The 20081-nt window shown below is 44.8% G+C and overlaps 1 protein-coding gene across 1 annotated transcript; it reads right to left on the reverse strand.

Annotated features, from left to right (window-relative positions):
• Window positions 1-770: 770 nt before the first annotated feature.
• Window positions 771-19388, reverse strand: ikzf1 (IKAROS family zinc finger 1 (Ikaros); the record flags this gene model as incomplete). Its single annotated transcript, XM_080508090.1, is given in 9 exon segments — window positions 771-2160; window positions 2759-2890; window positions 3292-3417; window positions 5006-5173; window positions 7017-7286; window positions 13819-13932; window positions 14135-14188; window positions 19110-19334; window positions 19337-19388. Coding segments are annotated over 9 exon segments (1842 nt in total). The 3' UTR covers window positions 771-1459.
• Between the last annotated feature and the right edge of the window lie 693 nt (window positions 19389-20081).

Below are 20081 nucleotides of genomic sequence, written 5' to 3' on the forward strand. Positions count from 1 at the left end.
GACAGAACGTGGTTTACGGTCTGTCTTACTTTTTCCATTCTCATAAATATTAAAGAATCTCAAATCCACGGACGTCGCATGTCCTCTCTTGTGTATCTGCAGGCGCCGTTGCATGATGCATGAGGTAATGTACTCGCCGGGTTGTATCAGGGAACTTTTACCAGTACTTCATACAGTATCAGACCAAATTTTATCAAGATAGCAAATTTTATTTGGGCACCAATATATTTTGCAAACTCTCAAATTTTGGTTAAAAAAGTTGAAATAGCTCAAATGGCAAAAATGACAAGAAAAATAAATAATAAAAATATTAATAATAAAAAAGATAAAACCCCTGGAATAAGCCAAATTGAAAAATAGCTCAAATGGAAAAACAGCTCAAATGTTTTCAAGACTAAAAATGGCCAAACCTACGAGAATTGCTAAAGTAATTACAAATGGCGGAAAAAGAAACAAACAGCTGCAAAAAGCTAAAATGTTTAAATAGCAGCTCAAAGCACACTATTGCAAACGTTTTAAATACAAGCAAATCAGCAAAACTGATTAAAATAAATAAATAATATAGCAAAAATATATAAAACAGAGGAATTCATCAAAAATTGCAAAATAAAAAAGCTAGAATTGCAAGATAGATAGATAGATAGATAGATAGATAGAGACAGAATATTTTTTACCAAAACAAAACATCCTCTCACTCTTTGTGCATATATAAAATATCCTTTATTGATATTTTTTGCAAGCATTAAGCTCTTTTCAACTCAGGAGAATTTCTTAGTCATTTTATGAGTCAAAGGGCCATCAGGTATAAAACAAAAAAAATCCCCAAAAATCCCTCTGATATAACACTAAAAATAGCTTCCAGCAGCAGTCATGGATCACTTCATACACATTTAGTACAGTCAGAGATAAAAAAGAAAACAAAAAAAACAGAACAGATGCAGCTTTTTCTACTCTAGAGGACAAACATCGACCACTGTAATAAATACAAAAACAGACAGGCGTGTAAATGTTTCATAAATACTATGCATGTCATTACAAACACAAGAACAGGCTGTCAGGAGTGTGTGGGTTTATCTACATCGATTGTTACATTACTGATTGTATTTAATACAATAATACAATGTTACAATGGGCTTATTTTCAAACTCTAGAGAGAAGTTGATCCCAAAACAAAAGGACACCTCTGCACGTTTGATAATGACGGCGACTTTTGAACATCAGAACTCGGGACCGACGGAGCTTTAATAGTTGGATACATTTATCTGTGAGCGACAAACATGCACACCTCGTATCAAAACACAACAGACATCTACAGTGTATTTTACATCGTGTACTTCTCTTCATTCTTTGCAGGTGTGCGCGCGTATGTGTCTGTGTGTGTGTGTGTGTGTGTGTGTGTGTGTGTGTGTGTGTGTGTGTGTGTGTGTGTGTGTGTGTGTGTGTGTGTGTGTCGAGGGGCTCAGTAGCGATGCTCCCCCCGCGTGATGTGTGAGGAGAACTCGTAGCGGTCTTGGCTGCGGTAGCCGCACAGGTTGCACTCGAAGGGGTCTCTGAAGCCGTGGCAGCCCATGTGGATGGTGTACATGACGTGGTCCAGGAAGAGGACGCGGCAGTGTTCGCAGCGGTACGCCCTCACCTGCTCGCCGTCCGTCGTCACCACCTTGAAGCCCTCCGAGGCCATCTCCATGGCCCGCATGGCGTCGTACTGCCTCTGCTGCTCCTCCTTCACCAGCGGCAGCACGCCGTTCCTCACCCCCGCCGTGATGTGGTTGGTCAGGTAGATGAGGCCCGGCACCGCCCCGCCGGACCGGTCCTCGTTGTTGCTCTCCGTGTCCGTGGAGTCCTGGCCGCTGTGGCTGGGCGAGCCGTCCTTCTCGCTGGAGGCCGACTTGGAGTTGGAGAGCAGCAGCAGGTTCTCGGCGGCGCTGTCCTTGGCCGACAGGCCCGAGCCCGCCAGGACGTCCGCCGTGGGCTTGTGGAGGGGGTACAGGGAGCCCAGCGTCACGTCGGCCGAGGAGGCCGGGGACGTCTGCACCAGGGGCCGCAGCGACTCGGCCCCCAGGTAGCTGATGGCGCTGTTGATGGCCTGGTCGATGACGTGGGGCTGAATGAGGTCGCCCACGCCGCCGTCGTACGGGAGGTCGGACAGACGCTTGTCTCCTGAGGGGCCAGAAAGAGACAGAGGAGCCATGTGACGCTCGCACTTCACCCACAAACACGTTTCACCTCGTGGGGCATCGCAACCACTGAGATTACAGCGGAGAACAGACGATTCCCATGATTTCATTCAGATTTGTGAAGCAGCTTCCACTCATTCTTCCAAATATTCTAGTTTATCTCATCATGAAAAATCAGATACCCTAAGTTGTTTGGGTTTTTTTTTTCTTTTTCTTTTAACTTGGAGGCCATAATTATCACAATCAAACATTCCAAAGAAAATGTGTAGTTCCTTCAAATGTAGCTGCACATCCTGTCACCTTTACACACACACACACACACACACACACACACACACACACACACACACACACACACACACACACACACACACACACACACACACACACACACACACACACACACGCACACACACGCACACACACACGGAGGGACACAGTCCCTGACCAGCATTGTGCAGAACCAGAACCTGGTTGGACAGCAGATTACTAACAGCTCCACCTGCGCAGCAGCCGTCACAGGTGGAGCCGCCACATTCAATTCTCAGAAGCACACAAAGGAAGCAGAGTTCAGCCCTTACCCACAAACTTCTGTGGCATAGTGCTCTTACGTTTAGCTACATTATTAGCTAGTCTGTCGAGCACCAAGGCTCTGTCAGATCCCGTCTGGCTTAAGTCTTCCCTCTGCTCATTCTGGTTGCTTTCTTCCTTTACTACTGGAAAGCAAGACAGAGAAGTAGATTTCAGAGTCAAAGTAACAGGGGAGTTTGTCCTGTTTGTGGTGATCAGACATGTTTGGTGGCGGTGACCTCAGAGAGCACAGAGCGGCTGACGCACGTCAAGCGCTTGGCCTATAAATACAGGACTTTCCTCCACAGACGACGAGACGTGTGTCTCTCTGACATCGACAGTTACAGAATCACACTTCATGACTGCATTACATATTTGGACATTAGCTCTGCGGGTTGTACTTAAATGTCAGTGTGGCGGTAACTTAGGCAATACTCAGGAAGAGCGCTTTGCTGCGTGTGCATTCGGAGCTCTGCACCCCAGTTGAAGTAGGCCATCAGATTGAGGCGGAAGCCTCCGTCTCTCTCTCTGGCGAGGCGCTGACCTGTGTAGATGCTGTTTTGCAGCCCCATGCACTGGAGGTAGTTGTGGCACCGCTCCTTGTGCTCCTCCAGAGAGCTGCGTTGCTTGTAGCTCCGCCCACAATAAGCACACTTGTGGGGTTTTCCAACTGCAGAAAAAAAAAACAAAAAAAAAAAACTACAGTGTGAACTGAGCGGCAACATTATAACGCAAGAGACGCCATCCAGCAGACAACGCAGGCCTCTGCGGTGACACGGCGGGGCTGCGAGCCGACTGCGAGGGGGCTGCGTTGGGTGGATGAACTTTTTTCACTCAGTCAGAATGTCGAGGCTGTCAATTAGCAGCAGTAACAACCCACGCCGTCCTGATGTTAGAAAAAACACTTTCACTGAGACAACTTTAATTTAAGACTGTATGTAGGAGACACAGAACTTTGCAGAAAATGTATTTACATTCAAGTGTATGGTTTAAAAGATTGATATTATAATCAACAGTACTCCTTCGTGTCTACAGTGAAACATCCCTACAGTGTGACTCCAATTCAGCATATTGTTCTCCTTCAACACGGCAGGGGCAAATAAATTAGGCTTTTTCTTTCGACGTCCACAGAACAACATGATAGCCTGATTTGATATGCTTCAAACATCAGCAAATAATAAATAGAAAATGACAACTTGTCATTTTTATTAACTGTAAAAATGAATATAGATTATTTAGGCATTATCAGATAATTGGTTATATGTGTAATGTACTAATTCAAACTAATTTAAAAAAGAAAACACAACCTGTCAAATTTTCACAGGCGAATTGTAAATGTCCTTTGCTTTACACTCCGATTACTTTGTTTAGTGAAGATTTTGAATTGATCAATTAGATTTTCAAATTAGTAACAGTGTTTTTTATTTGTTTTGTGGTCAAAGTAAAAAAAAAAAAAAACATACACAGACAGGCCTGCAGGTGGATGTTTGTCACGTCTTTAAGGATGCCTGGAGATACTTTAACACATTGACACCTTTCAAAAAAAATTCTATAATTTTCTTTCTAATGTGCTCATGAACAAAAAGTAAAGAAGGTTCATGTACAACACAGATTTAATCTACCCTTCAGTGGATTAAACATAAGACTAAATATTAGCACGGTGAAAGATATCCATCATGTCCTGAAGGCTCATTGAAATACAGATGCTTCCAGCTGCAACACAAATGCATCATTTAAGGCTTTTGACTAATAATTTGAGAAAGATTACATCAGCGAGATTCAAAATGCAAACATGCAAAATGTGAATTTAATACTTAAACAGCCTTAAGTTTTCTGACAATGTAAACAATGTTTTTTCTCTATAAAATTAGTAATGCTTTTGCTAATATCCCTGAATTCAGCTCACCTCTGTAAACTCTTTTGCTGCAGTCTGTCTTTTAATTCCCTTACGGAGTGCTTGAAATGAAACAATCTGTTTTTTTGTTTTTTTTAATTTCTTAACGTGCAGCTAAATTTAAAGGTAAAACCGGCATCCACTCTCGCAGTTAATCCACTTGCTGTTCTGCAACCCGTCCTGTTTACACCCAGATTTCACTAACACGCACTTCTGCAAAGCGTTTGCTGGAAGGAAAAAAAAAAAAAAAAAAGTGACACCATATCTACACCCTGTCAACTTCCCCTCGCACGGGCCCTGAGGTCTCGCTCCGCCGCGCACCGCGGCAGGAAGGCTTCCACCGTCTGCACGCCGGCTCTCTCACCCGAGTGTGTGCGGAGGTGGCCGGTGAGGGCGTCCCGCCTGCGGCAGGCGTAGCTGCACAGGTGACACTTGAAGGGCTTCTCTCCCGAGTGGAGCTTGATGTGACGCAGCAGGTTGCCCTTCTGGGTGAACGAGGCGCCGCACTGGCTGCACTGGAACGGGCGCTCTCCTGAGAACACACGCGCACACACGCACACACACACACACGCACGCACGCACACACACACACACACACACACACACACTGAACATGCTGTATGTGTCATGTTTAGTTTTGTTTGTTTTGTTTTTTAATGTATCTGATCAGTAAGTTTGACACATTTAGTTGTTGTTTTTTTGTTTGTTTGTTTGTTTTTTGTTTTTCTTCACTGGGCTGACTGCGTTCGGTCCCTGCACACTGACAACACTCACACAGTTTGTGGAGTACCGGGCGCTCCGCCGTGCGGGGGGGTGGAAAAGGGGGGGAGGGGGGGGTCACTGCACTTACAAGTGCACCGGGCGCCAATACAAGCTGGATGATGGAGCGTCTCCGGGGCGGAGAGCCATCCAGCAGCCTGTGGGAGGGTTTTTTTTTTTTTCACAGCAGAGTGACACGCCATCTCCCCCCACCCCCCCACTATCCGCCTCACCCTGCACCCCCGCAACCCCCCCCCCCCCCCCAACCCCACAGACTTCTGGCGCTCTGATCGAACAAGAGCCTTTCAGACTCAGCCTGCCAGTTCCGTAATGCACCATTGCCTAGGTCAATTTGATCTGAAAATCTCATTTTTTCCTCTTCTTCGTCTCTAAAATAAGAGCGGCACATCACAATGCAAATTCAGCCTCATTTGAATAAAGCGAAGGAAACACTTTGTGTTGAGAGCCAGTCTTCCTGATCAGCGCCTCTGGAATAAACCAATATCCAGCCTCTCCGAGTGTTGTGGCATTCTGTGAGAACGTTTTAATATGGCTTTTTTTTTTTTTCTTTCTCAAAGGCCCCACATAAAATAAGAGTCACCAGTGAAGCAGCAAAAATATATAAAAAGGGAAATTCATTAAAAATGCATTTCAGGAGCAAAGACTCACCACAGAATATTTTCTATTTAAAAAGGAGGCACTTCATTATATCTTTTATTGTACTTTCTCTTGCATTTACATTAGTGTAGTGTTCCTTTCTTCCATTTTGAGTTTCATTAGTTTCTAAAGCTCGACAGTTAAGTGCCTTTTTCACAAATGTTCCCCACCACTGGTTTGGCTCCATTACAATAGATTATCAATTTTGAATTTTGAAAAACTTTTAATAGCCGGATAATTGTTACTTGCTGGAGATTCCATTTAATTGCAGTGGATGTCCTGTTTCTCAACTAAGGCTGTGTTTTGTATTTCCTGTGTGTGGATGAGTTTGTCTCTGCTACTCTCACACCTGCTGCTGTGGCTTGTTCTAATTCTGAGAGGTTTGAATAAACGAAAAGTTTGCCATATCTGAGCAGGGGCCTCGGATGTTCCCTCGCAAGGGGTCAAGAAATCAATAATTCAACTAAAAATCTGTGTACACGTTGATACAAGTGTTTTCTTTTTGGCTTTCTTCCAGTGTTCGTGCTTGTTGACGAACCTTTACCCATCGCCACTGTCATCAATCATCACATCTTCAATCACTATTGTCAGTCAAAACATGCAAGGAAATACAAGAATCTGACAGATGCAGAAGAGGAACAGCAGCACAACCATGTTACATGCTGATCTTTAGAAGCAGACTTCAGCAGGACCGATTCTCATGGTCTATGCGCACACAGCCAAACGCAAGCTTGCCACCAACTGCAACTATGGGTGAGTGTGGGCGGGGGACACGACAGGTTTGTGTTAACACCAGTGCACATGGAATTAAAAAAAAAAAAAAGAGCTGGGGGGGGACACGAGGGGCATGTAGCGAAAAAAAAGACAAGCGGACGGCTGCCCGTCCCTCGTCCGTCCTCTCATGCTGACAGTGAACATGGGTGCAAAAGGAAGGGCAAGAAGCATTGCAGACGGCTTACCGGTGTGGCTGCGCTTGTGCACCATCAGCACATTGGGGCCAATGCAAACTATCCCGCAGATATCGCACTTGAGCTTCCCGTTGGGCAGCCGGATACCGCCGGCCGACGAGAAGGCCTTGGCTTCGGGGCTCGGCTGTGAGCCGTTCACCTTGGCGCCCGAGGCATCGACCACGCGCAAGTCTTCCGCGCACTCCTCCTCCTCCGCGCCATTCATGTCACAGGCCAGCCCATTCTCCTCATCACTGCGAGCCTCAACTTTAATGTTACAGGCTGGAAAAGAGGGCAGGGGGGGTGTGGGAGGGAGGGGGTGGGGGGTGGGGGGGGCCACGGTTTAGAATACGAGCAGGTTTCTGTCATGATGGCAAAAGATGGGCAGCTTTTTCAGTGTGACGCTGACAACAGTGACATGAGAGCAGACATATGTCAACCGGCCTGGGACCGCTCACCTCTTTCACACGGTCGTAATGCACACAATTCATCCTCAATCCAATTTCAAGCCGTCCTTTGCCCCCCCCCCCCCCATTGCAACACTATATTATTGCAACATCTAGATGTGACATTACCTTTGTTGCATGTCCACTAATTCAATCACTGTAAAAAGTCCTTAATGTTAAATTCAACCTGTGATTTGTAACAATAACACAGTGTGTACAAGCACAGGTGTTTGTATCCATACAATCCTGTACGGAACGTTTTACAACACTGTGTGTTCCAGTAAAACTGCCGTTAAATCACATTTTCGTCAGTATATTTTTCCTATCTCATGACGTGACACTACCTTTATTGCAAATCCATGTAGATTATATGCTTATTTGTCAACTGTGCACTGTTCAATTTGATCTTCTCTAATTTAGTTCACTCAATCTAATACTGCAGTTGTTTTACCTTTGCTTATTTACTGTTCATTTGATTAAAATAGACAAACTGTGTAATCACACTGAAGCTGCAGCATACTATCTAAAAGAAATGCACACATTTATCCTACCAACCCAATAATCCTCTAGAGAATAATTATATCAGAGAAATACTACTGTTATTTCAAAAATAATCAAACTATTATTTACTTTTCAAACACACTATTAATAGCAGACATTCAATTAAATGTTTATCAAACAGATATCTGTGCTAAAAGCAATTTTTTTTCAGAGAAACATTTGAGGAAATAAAAAAATACTATTTTGTGGTGAACAAAGTGGGGAGGTTTGAATATTAATGGAATTTATAAAAGTGCTCAGTAGCTGCTTATCTTTTTTTTTTTTTTTTTAGTAGAATGAGTTGAATTGCACGCCTGACAATCTGTAATTTGAGTATTTGTAATTCATCAAATTCTTATCGATTGATCAGTGGCTCTTGGTCAGGTTTTAAATCATCTTTCCCTTGATTGTTGATTTCGGTTTGCAGCAAGCGTCTGTGTTTCATGTCTTTAGCGTTCAGCTTCTCCTCTGCCGCTGCAGCTCGCACGGACGCGCAGGTGGAAAGCAGTTGTCTGCCGCTGCCTGAGGCTGTCGGCCGCGAGATGAAGAAACACACGTCAGCTCACACCATCGCACTTCGGCGACACGAATGACGGCAAGATAAACAGGAAACAGAGAGACAGGAAGCAGCGCGAAGCTCGGGACGAGCGTCGCGTCGATCAGAGCGACAGAGAGCCATCAGCCAACACACACACACACACACACACTCACACACTTTTATAGAGGTTAAAACAACCTTAATTGCTTTTTCTTTTTTCCTTTAGATTTCTAAAAAAAAAAACGCCGTTTGTTATTTACGTGAGAAAATAAAGACTCTATTGTCCTGAGGCGTTTCCCAAATTGACCAGAAAAGAGAAGTGTCCCGTTCAACGGACCGGCGGCTCCTTCTTTTCCCCACCAGAGACGTCTTTCAGAGAACTGACAGCTACAGAAGTGTGGTTTGCATGTCACGATTTCCCCATGCCTTTACCTCTGTTTGTACAACCGAAGAGGAAGAGGTGGAAATCATGAAATATAGGAATCTATGGAAAAGGGGAAGCGTCAGAAAGAGGGCCCGTCTAACTGAAATACCAAGAATTATGGAGAAGTGACAGAAAGGGAAGCACAGGAAAGGAATTATAAAACAGCCTGTAACTGAAACTGTCTCCTTTTTTTTTTTTTTAAGTTTCTTTGTTTCAGCAGGAGCCGGGTTTTCACTGAGGAAGCAGAACTTTTCTAATGTTTCCCAGCAAAAGCAGGACTGAGATCAGATCTCATACTAGTAATATGTAATGATAATACATTAACCGGCTTTGACCATCCACCTGCATACGTTGTTTTAATCCTGTTTGGCCTAAAACACAGTATATTGGTCCAACTGTTGGATATTTTTGGGACTTTTCTTTTGGTTTTGTTTTTGCTGAGCGAAGCCTTTCTGTCCCGAACGGCACACCATCAGGGTTAACAGACGCCTCGCCAGCCTCCACAGTGTCATTTCAGCCTAACAAGGTCAACAGTCCATGTGTGCTCACGGGGGATTTTCACCGTACCAATGAATTCAGACCGTTTCACCTGACAGTAAGTTTAGTTTGAACCGTTTAACCAGCCCATTAAACACAGTTTCTTTCATTAACCGGAGACACTGTTCGCCACACGTTCCTTTCAAATCGGCTGAAATTTCCACCACTTTTGTTCACTGAATGTGTAAAACATCTCAAATTACATATTACTTTGAGCTGAATATTTCAACCACTCGTTTTTGATAGTTTGCGTAGTTTATATGTATTATTGTGAGGTCTATTCACCACTTTAATCTACTCATTTAAACGCAATGAGTGTAACTGACAACGACTTTATCCCATCCACAACCATTCATCCTTTCGTTTTAATTATTCACAGATGCATCGATTACTTTGTGCTTTTTCCCCCCCTTTTATAGTCATCATTACCGTCAACTGCTGCATCCTTGCGGCAGATTAAATGAAGCTCACTGAGGTTCGTTCAGATGACTCACTGAAGATTTTAGTTTCAGTCCAGCTAATTTCTGTTTTACAATGGAAGTGTTCAGGTTGTGTCGAAGTCATGCTTACGCGGCATTTTCTGCACGCGTGTCAAAGGCAATGAGAGGCGAAGCAACAATCGGAGTAATCTTTTCTGGGGATTACGCTCAGTAATCAGACAGTCATCAGACCGGGACGAACGTAAGTGTCGATGCAAATACACGCGAAGGGATTTAAAAACAAAAACAAAACAAAAAAAACCCACACATTTTTCTAGGGCAAGTGATTAAGTTTCTGACATTTGCATATCACAGAGCTTGAAAGTAAAACTGGAGAAGTCCTTGCTCCACTTTAACCCCGCTCATTTAACCCTTCATCGGCCACATTCGGTAACTTTTGCACGTCTTCCTGTTTCCTTCAAACTAATAGCTGCACATCGATGACCGTCACGTCACACAGGATGAAATTGAGCTACACTTTGAGAAGGATGTGTTTTGCCTATTTTCTATGGGGGGGAAAAAAAAACAACACATTTTCCTTCAGATGAATTCACCAAATTGATTCACTTGATTAAACTGTTTGTGGCCAAAACGTCGTTACGTTTATAATTTTTCAAACACACACTAAAAGCTTTCAGTAAATCACATGCGGAATATATTTTCTTGTAAATAATCCACTGAAAAGCAGCATAGCGGTGCTTGATAGCACGTCGTCGATGTTCCAGTGCGGAATTCGTCAAATTCAGGGACATTTTTGTAAGATGAAACCAGTGTGCCATTGTGTGAGCATACACATTGATCAAAGTGGTTTTTGAATCCAACCTTTGAGTGCATCAGGTCCGTGGAAAGCCACAGCGTGGTTTACAATCATGTTATTATAGATGCATGTAAAAAGACAATAAAACGTATCTCCTCTGTGGATCGCAGTGTGCGTGGGCCTGCAGGCCTGATCCAGAAGTCGTTTGAGTTGAGGTGCAGAAAGCTTTCAGGAAACTGAGCGGCTCTAAACAAAGCGACGGTTGACAGGTAACACACGAGCAGCGAGACTGTCGGGCTGCTGTGCGGCTGGAGCAGACGGAGGGGGAACCATGAACACTCCACTTCTCATGGATATGGGGAAGTTGTGACTAAATTGGGAGCAGGAAGAAGGCTTTTACTTTATCATGTTTGTCACGATCACACATCCTGATTTTTTTGGGAAGCAGGTGTCAGACACGGTAGACAAACAACACAGATCTCAATAAAGTGGCGATAACCCGACGTGGACGTGGATCCTGAGCTCGCAAACCAACGGGGACGACACGTGTGTGAGTCAACGATGTCTAGCGACGAGAGGCTGTGGACGGGGGGGGTCGGCAGTAGATAGGAAGCAGCAAAACGAGTTAGTTCTGCTCGGCGTGGAGACGCCAGGAGCCTGATGGAGGTTCCTGTTACTGACTCGTGCTGCTCTCACTGCCTGAAAATAACCCTGCGTTCAGGGTAGTGGAACCACATGTGTCAAACCGCACCAGCAACACAACGCAACTTGCAGGAACGCTAAAGAGTCAGCTTCGATTTCTTTTCTTTTTTTTTTTTTTTACCCTACCTAACATCTTTTTTTTTTTGGTCTTTCAAACTTGCCTCCATATTTTCGGGAACTGGGTACCTCAGTCACCCGTCTGAAATAGCAAAGGCTCCTTCTGAATCACTGAAAGTGAAACGGATATCGAGTCACTGGGATGACATGAAGGTCAACTTGTGACTCGTAAGTCATCTTCATGCTTATCTTTTCTTTAACCCTTGCAATGCAATAAAAAAAACTAACTTAATTTATTTAAATACATTTTTTTTTTTTTTTAATATATAAAACCGGCCTCACACTGAGGTATAAATCTAATTTCTACTTGTTATATGCGTGGACTACAGCATTGTAAATATGCACGTAAGCTCATAATCCCAGACGGTTGGGGACATATTCACAGCGAGAAACATCCTGTGCTCTGTGGTTCTGAGAAACCCCATGTCCCACATATAGTCCTCTTATTTTTTGTATTCTTCTTCTTTTTTTTTTCTTTTTTTTTTTTCACTAAAGAGAACTGAGCAGCACATGATCCTGGGTGATAATTATAACCCATTCGGGCTGTTATCACTGAAGCAGCGATGCATAGATGTACCAGATACTTGCACTTCCCTTCTTTCTCTCTGTCCCTATATAGATACACACACACACACGAGAGATCACTGCGAGAGGAATGAACCAGAAACTCGCATGTAGTCCAGAAAGTCAGACATCCCCACTGCCACCGGTGCCCTATTTAAAGTCTTCACCTACTGTCAGCAAAAGATAAACATCTAAATAATCAGCTTTCTCACCGTTTCTCTCTCTCTCTCTCTTGCTCTCTATTTTTTTCTCCTTCTGTTGACTGTGGCGTTCACTGTTGTACCAAACGTTGCTCTACACACGCTGAGAGCGTGTTTTAATTGTTTAGATGCCACTGCGGCTCATGTTCCGAAGCTCTCAGAGGTCCCTGCTCGTGTTAGGTCGGACAGCGACACAGTCAAACACAGAGGGCTTGCGTGTGTGTGTGCGTGTGTGTTGCAGGTGTGTGACCTCTGCGGTGCTGCAGCGATGTGCCGATCTCTCTGAGCTTGGCCCCGTTCCTGAACTCTTTATCTCCAGGAGTGTTGAAACTGCCTGATGGCAAGTTGTTCTTAGGAAACTCTTACACATCCTATTTCCGCTTCCTCTCGCCTCTTATTTTTCAACTGTGTGCTGCGAATCTTTGACCTTATCTGAATATATCGGAATCACCGATAGGATCATCAAATTTGATCCATCAAGGTGTTTTTTTGTTTGTTTTTGTTAGTTTTTTTTTTGGGGGGGGGGGTTCACAATAAAAGGCTTTTTCAATATTAAACAAAATAACTATGAAAATGTATGTGTGCACGCTTGAAGACGCAATGACAGTAATTGGTCTACTTTTACAATTGAACTGTGTAAATAGTAAAACCATGCATAAAAAAGACGTAACTACAAATCTTTTCTATCTTTACCAAACAATCTTTTTACGGAACAAGTAAAAATACCTGCGTGACCTCTACTTTCCATTCCTTCTATGCCTCCTGTGGCTTCTCGCGGTTGGAGTGTGTCGAACGCCGTTACGCTCACCGACCTTTCAGACGTTCAGTGAGGTTAAAGTGTTAAAAAGCTGAACATGAGAACCCTGCGTTCAGTTCACACTGTATGAAAGATGCCTCTCTCTCTCTCGCTCTCTCTCCTTTTCCTTCTTCACAAATTGCTCCCGTTACTTGAGATGTTCTCCGCTGCGCTGAGGCCTCGTCAGCTCCATCCGTATTTTCACTGCGATATTCCCTGGCTCGATGTTCACAAACTCAAATCAAGGCCACATTAGCTATTCCTTAAGATTCAGCTTATTAATGACATGCCATGGATCAAAGGGATTTTTTTTTTTTTTTTTTTTTAACCTTTCCTGCCAATGACCTAAATGTGTCTCTGTGCAGCTTTAAAATAATTTTTCCAAGGGATTTGGAATCGGCAAATATCTCCCACCGGCTGAGGACAGGATTTAAGTTCTAAAAAAAATACTTTTAAGATTTTCCTTTTTTTTTTTTTTTTAATGATCTTCATTTTACTTTCATTTAGCCTTTTTAGTCTGATCTGGATGCTTTGGGGGGGAACACAGGTCGTGTTTTGGGGAAAGGCACTTTAGCGTTTGGACACGTTTTGCTCGCCGCTTCATGAGATGCACTGATCTTAACGTGGCCGTCACACACTCCAGTCTCTAATGTGTGTCTGCTCGGTGTGGCCGGGCTCGGCGGTGGGTGCGCTTGGCGAGAAGCCGCCACGTACCTTTGTCCCCTCTGTTGTTCTGCTGGTGGGCGGAGCTCGCCGACAGGTCCTCGGGGACCGCCATGGGCTCCTCTGCCTCCTCGGATGCTTCGTTGGCGGGGGGGCTGTCCCTGCCTGTGTTGGGGGGGGGGGGGTCACGCACACACACACGAGGCGAGACGAAGCACCCGTCAGTCACCACGCAACCCCGCCGCACGCATGACTCATTCAGTGGAAGCAGAATTACCTCCGCCGGCTGTAAGAGCCTGTTCTGCGGGACCTATTGTATCTACTTTGTGAACTCTACGGCTCAATCATGCAGCGGGCGAGCTTTTACCTGGCATCTGGGACATTTCCTGGGCCTCCTCTGTCTCCATGCGGTGCAGGTATTCTAATGGCGGAGAGATGGGACATAAAAGTTGTGTTTAGGTTTAATCAAGTGCAGGCGGAGGAAACAACAACATCGTGAACCCAGGAGGAGTAAAAAGTGTCAATCTCGGTGCGACTCCTTCACCTCTTGTCTCCGAGCTCAGTCTCGTCACAGACACAGAGACACCCCACTGTCCCCCACATTACAGTACAAAGAATCACAGACGCTTTCATTACGAGTCTGACAGGGAAACTGAACTTGGAGCGCGACGCAGGCTCCAGCTGATGAGGCCCGGCGGCGTGGCATTGGGGGGGTAGCTGCTGCCGGGAATGGGCTTTCAGACCACATTTGTTATTTATTGTTAATTTCCTGCCACGTAATCATCCCAAAATGCAAACTGACTGCCGCAAAATTAAGCAGAAAATTAACTGGCCCCAGGTCACCGAGGATGCGGGCGCTCGCCGTGCCCAGCTGATCGGTGCTCATGTTCTCTCTAATTTACTGAGCATGCATCGCTGAGCCCACCGACCGGGCGCAGACACAATCAGAAACAAAGGGGTGGGGGGTGGGGGGGGGGGTGAAGAAGAGGAGAAGAAGAGGACGAGAAGACAGAAAGTCTGCGAGATTCGCAGGCTGAGAAGTCGATTGCCGCGAGAGGGCAAGAAGTCAGGAGAGCAAAATGCAACAGGAAGGCTCGGAAAGAGAAAAGAAACAGTAAAGCAGGCCGACGGACAGAGAACTTCTCTTTATTTATTAATTTATTTTAAGCAAGAGGAGGCTGTGGAGTCCAGAAGCGATCCTCCGGCCAGGGCTGAATATCTGAGGAGTCACCAATGCTCGTGGCCCCATTAATAATGGATGGCCCTCAAGCCTGCAGCAGATGGGCCCGACAGCCTCAGCCCCAGCGCCGCCACTTCAAGAAGCCCTCGGTGGGGCCGCTGCCCAGTCCAAGCAGCCACACAGGGAGAAGTGAAGCTCCCGAAAATAGCGAAACGAACCCAAGGGAGAAGGGGAACCTAGGCCTTCCTGTTTTACTGACAGATGGCTCCACACACTTGGAACAAATAGTGGGAAGCGACCGGGCCGCTCTGTCGCAACGCGCAATGTTCTGCGGAGCCGAGTCAGGAGCTCGGCAGTGGCTGCAGACGCCCAGGACGCCACTGTGAGAGGAGGAAGGAGGAGGAGGAGGAGGAGGAGGAGGAGGAGGAGGAGGAGGAGGAGGGGGGCAAAGGTCACTGGTGCACATGATTTGTTCAGCACAACACAAGGGTGTTGCGTGTTTCTCCACGCCGGCCTCCTTCAGCATCTGCAGTTTGGAGGTCGGGGGCTGAGGGAGGTATATTCTCATGTGTGTGCCCCCCCATACACACACACACACACACACACACACACACACACACACACACACACACACACACACACACACACACACACACACACACACACACACACGAGGGGGCAGATGGTGGGAGGGGGAACACGGATGTTGTCAGTGAGGGGGCTTTGGCATAAAGAAAAAAAAAAAAAACCCGAAGAGTTCCTACATTCAACCACAAGCCACTTGCGTAGGCATGTGGAAAGTGAGGTGCTTGGAGAATATTGAGGAAGTTCATTTCACGCGCAAAGTGCGACTATTTGCATGAGTTTCTTTCCCGCATGTTCCACACATCACTTTAATTTTAGGGGTTTTTAATAGTTTTTTGTTTGTTTGGGGGGGGGGGGGGGGGGGGGGGGAGTGAAATTGCTTTCTCTGGTAGTTGTCCTACAGATTTTAACTTACAGACACTAAATGCTGGGTGTTTTTTTTTTTTTGTTTTTTTTACCACTAAAGTCAAGGAAGGAAGTTCAAATATTCAAAAACTATTTTTGGATGGCTCTCTAATAGATCACTAAAAAGGATGCTGAGGACTTGACTGAAATCACGTTTGCTTTGAAAAACACAATTTCAAATCTATTACCCGCACACATACTTTAACATGTTCTCATTTAATTGTTTGAAGTGTGGAAGTTTCCTCAAATTACACGCTGAGTTGGAAAAACAAGAAAGTGGAGGTCTCCAGGCCCGTCTGCTCCCCCCGAGGCCAAGATGAGGGGGAAAATACACTTTTTGTTGCACAGTTGAAAATTATTTGTTTTCCCTAAATGAATCAATCAGAACGATTTACGTTAAACACAAATGAAAGAAAAAGGGAGTGCGCGTTGGCGGTATGAGTGTCAAAGTGCATGAATGCACAGACTGGGGGCAGGTGTAACCTCTCAGCCACCAAACCAGGCGACTTCTGACACACAGCGTGCGAGAGTTGGGGGACTGGAACAGTTTTTCTTTCGGAGCATATCGAGTGAGGAGAGGCAGGAAGAGGCTTGTGGGTTGACAGAATTCTCGGGTCTTCCTCCTGCGTGTGTGTGTGTGTGTGTGTGTGTGTGTGTGTGTGTGTGTGTGTGTGTGTGTGTGTGTGTGTGTGTGTGTGTGTGTGTGTGTGTGTGTGTGTGTGTGTGTATGTGTGTGTGTGTGTGTGTGTGTGTGTGTGTGTGTGTGTGTGTTGCTGTTGGGGTGTGGGTAGGGTGAGAGGCGCCTACGAGTAGCGCTGTGCAGAGCTACACCAGGGAGCAGGGTGGAGATGAGAAACAGACGAAACCGTTAACAGATACTGAGGACCACACCAGCAAAGTTTGGATACCCAGGAGAGTGTGTGTGTGTGTGTGTGTGTGTGTGTGTGTGTGTGTGTGTGTGTGTGTGTGTGTGTGTGTGTGTGTGTGTGTGTGTGTGTGTGTGTGTGTGTGTGTGTGTGTGTGTGTGTGACTGGATACGTCAAGACGTCTGAAACAAAATGTGGTGTTAAAAGTTCTTAATCCACGTTTTTTTGTGCGTCAAACTATTTATTAACAATAAAATTTGGGATGCCCATTGCCAGCCAATAAAACAATGTGAAACCTTTCAGTCCACTGACACATGACAGGTGTGTATCGTACATCCACATCGGCTAATTCAAATGTATAAATGAGATCATTTCTGCTCACACGTTGCCACTGGAAGTTTTTCTAGTTTGTGCAGCAGTTAATGGAAATATCAGAATGATTCACTTCTGCCTGCTTTACGCGACGTGCTAAGGCTCTCCTATCAGCAATTAGGAGAAAAGAGATTACATTGCCGAGCACCGTGGCGCACGGTCACCTTTTTGTTTGGAGATTCTCATCAGCAATTCATGAAATGTATGGGTGGCAGTGGGTAGATGGTGTAAGCAGATGTGTTTCTGGGAGGGAGTCGAGGGGGCGAGGGGGAGAGTAAAGGTGCACCGATGGAGAAGTTTCCTTCATTTGCATCTGACACACTTCACTTCTCTGCTATTCAGACAGTACAATCATTTTAATAACTGTCTGTCTTTCTCGCCTCCCCTCCTCCTCCTCCTCCTCCTCACCCTCCTCCTCCTCCTCCTACTTCTGTTTCTACTGACAAGAGAGATGAGGTATCTGTAGACAGATTTGCAGCACTTCTTTTTACCAACTCAGCTATGAAAAAGTCTTATTTGAGCAGATACCTGGGTTCATTTACTGAATTCACCATCTGCATTTTAACCTATTTCGTCTACTATCTTAAAGTCAAGTGTTGGATTTTGTGTGATCAAAGTGAATCTACATTTATAATAAAGGTAACTACCTTCACTTGAATGTTTCAAACCCTTAAAAAAACGTGTTTTGTTTTGTTTTTAATTTAAAAGTGCATTTTTAAGCTTTTCTTCAGATCTGACTAAAAAGAATGGCATGAAATGAATATGCTGTGTAACAAATGAAGATGTCATGAAATACCAGTGAGGGTTTTTTTTTTTTTTTACAGACCATAGTAATTATTTCAAGTCAGCAAGGTGCGTAAATTCAGCTTCTCATGTAACTTTGGGTTTTGTAACGTGCTTAGACAAGACCGAGAGATTAAAAAAAACAAAAAACAAACACTTAATTCAAAAATTCTCAAAACAGTAATTCCAAGTTTTGTTTTGTTTTTTTAATTTGAGCGTTAATGAAAAGTTTCTGCCTCACGGACAGCGGTGTAAAAAGTTTAATCCGTCTTGCTTTCAAGGGACGATAACTCAGAATGTTTCTGAACAGGTGAAATAAAACACCAAAAATAAAAAATAAAACAAGTGATTTTTTTCTATTATTGATTTATGTGAGAAAAACAAATGAGACATGTGCGTCACATTCGAGTGCCGATTTCCTGTTAAAGCAGCGGCAAAGTAGTTTCACTGTTCACTTGGGCTTTTTCTTTTAAATGTCAAGACAAAATAAATTTGTGCCTCCTTATAAAGTAAAATTCCCCTCCGTAAAACCCGTATTTTTGTTAAGTTTGTTTCTTAAAGTGCACGCAGTGAGGAGCGCGTGCGGCGTGAGCGCACATCTGTCGCAACAGGTGCTCCAGCTGCGGAAAAACCGTTAAACGGGCTGGAAAACTCAAAACCATCTATCAGCAAACAATGTGAAACAATTAATTCACTATCTTTTCGATCGAAAAGAGTGGGAACAAATTTGTCAGGATGATCCCAGAAGAAGAAGAAGAAGAAGAAAAAAAGTGCACATGGAAAATGAGGAACACTCCGACGACTTCCTTTAAATTACTGGCTGACCATGTAGAAAACTACCAAAGCTGTCAAATAAAAGTGGGATTATATTCTCTTTTTTTTATTCAATACTAAACTTATTAGTTTTCCTGTGTGTTAGAAGCGGAAAGGGATCAGACGCGCTGAAGACGCGCACCTGCACCGAAACTCTCTCTTTCTTTTTTTTCTCTTTTCTTTTTTTTTTTTTCCAGTCAGGTGTAAAACGTGTTTCCTGAAAAGCTCGCGGGGCTGAGCGCGCGCCCGGCCACTGTCTGGGGGTTCTTGGAACCCGGCCCGAGGCGTTCGAGAGAGTGTGCCCGGAGCTGAAAAAGTGACGGTGGAAGTGCCTTTACCTGCTATTCCTTGAGTTTGCAGTATGAAGTTCTTCCAACTGTCCCCGGCTCCATGTGCAGAAGGTCGCAGCGCCGCGGCTGCAGCCCCATGGAGCTGCGCCCTCAGTCCCTCCCCTCTCCACTGAACTTCCTCGTTCCAGCCCAACATGACTATGTCTCTGAGCTCGGCTGGGGCATTTTGCTCGCTTTTATCCACGGTCTGCGGCGGGGAGTCGAGCCGCCGGAGCCCTGGCACTCGCTTTGTGCCGTGCCAATAAAAGCTGACACCCAGTAGACCATCACTGGCAGCCATGCATGAGATGGGATGAGGCGAGCGAGGAGAGTGGACCGTTCATTGTTTATTTATTTCATTCACACTGAGGGGGCTGCTGGTGGTGGGGTGGAGGGGGGGGGCTTCTGGTGGGGGGGTGATAATGGGGGGGGGGGGGGGGGGGGGGTCCTTTACTTGCGCATTGGACGGCTCCCCTTCTGTCACCTGTCCTAGCAGCTGAAGCAGTGTTTGAAATTAACACTCATTATAATGTGTTTTCCTCCTTTTGACCTTTTCCTTCTTGTGGTCCATTTATTAAAACAGCCCCCTTTTTTTTTTTTTTTTTTTTAGTTTTAAGATGCATCCTGTTGTTCACTCAGGAGATATAAATGACTCAAACATATACATATATATATACATTTCTGTTTTAATCAAACTGAAACAGCCTGTCTCTTAAACCACCGTTACTTTATGGTGACTTACTGCGCTGTAGCAATGTTTAATTATGTAAATTAAAAGTATGACTTCCTTTTATTCACGCTGTCCTTTACTCAAAATGATGATAGTATGCGTTCTACTGCGGTGTCACTCACGCACCCCCATGAAGTAATAACTACATTACAATGTGTGTCAATCTGGACAGTGTAGTTAACTCCAGAGTGATGCTTGTCCGTATATAGAGAGGATTTATTAAAATACTTATAAATTGTAGATGAATATTG

The sequence above is a fragment of the Blennius ocellaris genome (assembly GCF_963422515.1).
Source record: "Blennius ocellaris genome assembly, chromosome: 13".
NCBI classification, from domain to species: domain Eukaryota; kingdom Metazoa; phylum Chordata; class Actinopteri; order Blenniiformes; family Blenniidae; genus Blennius; species Blennius ocellaris.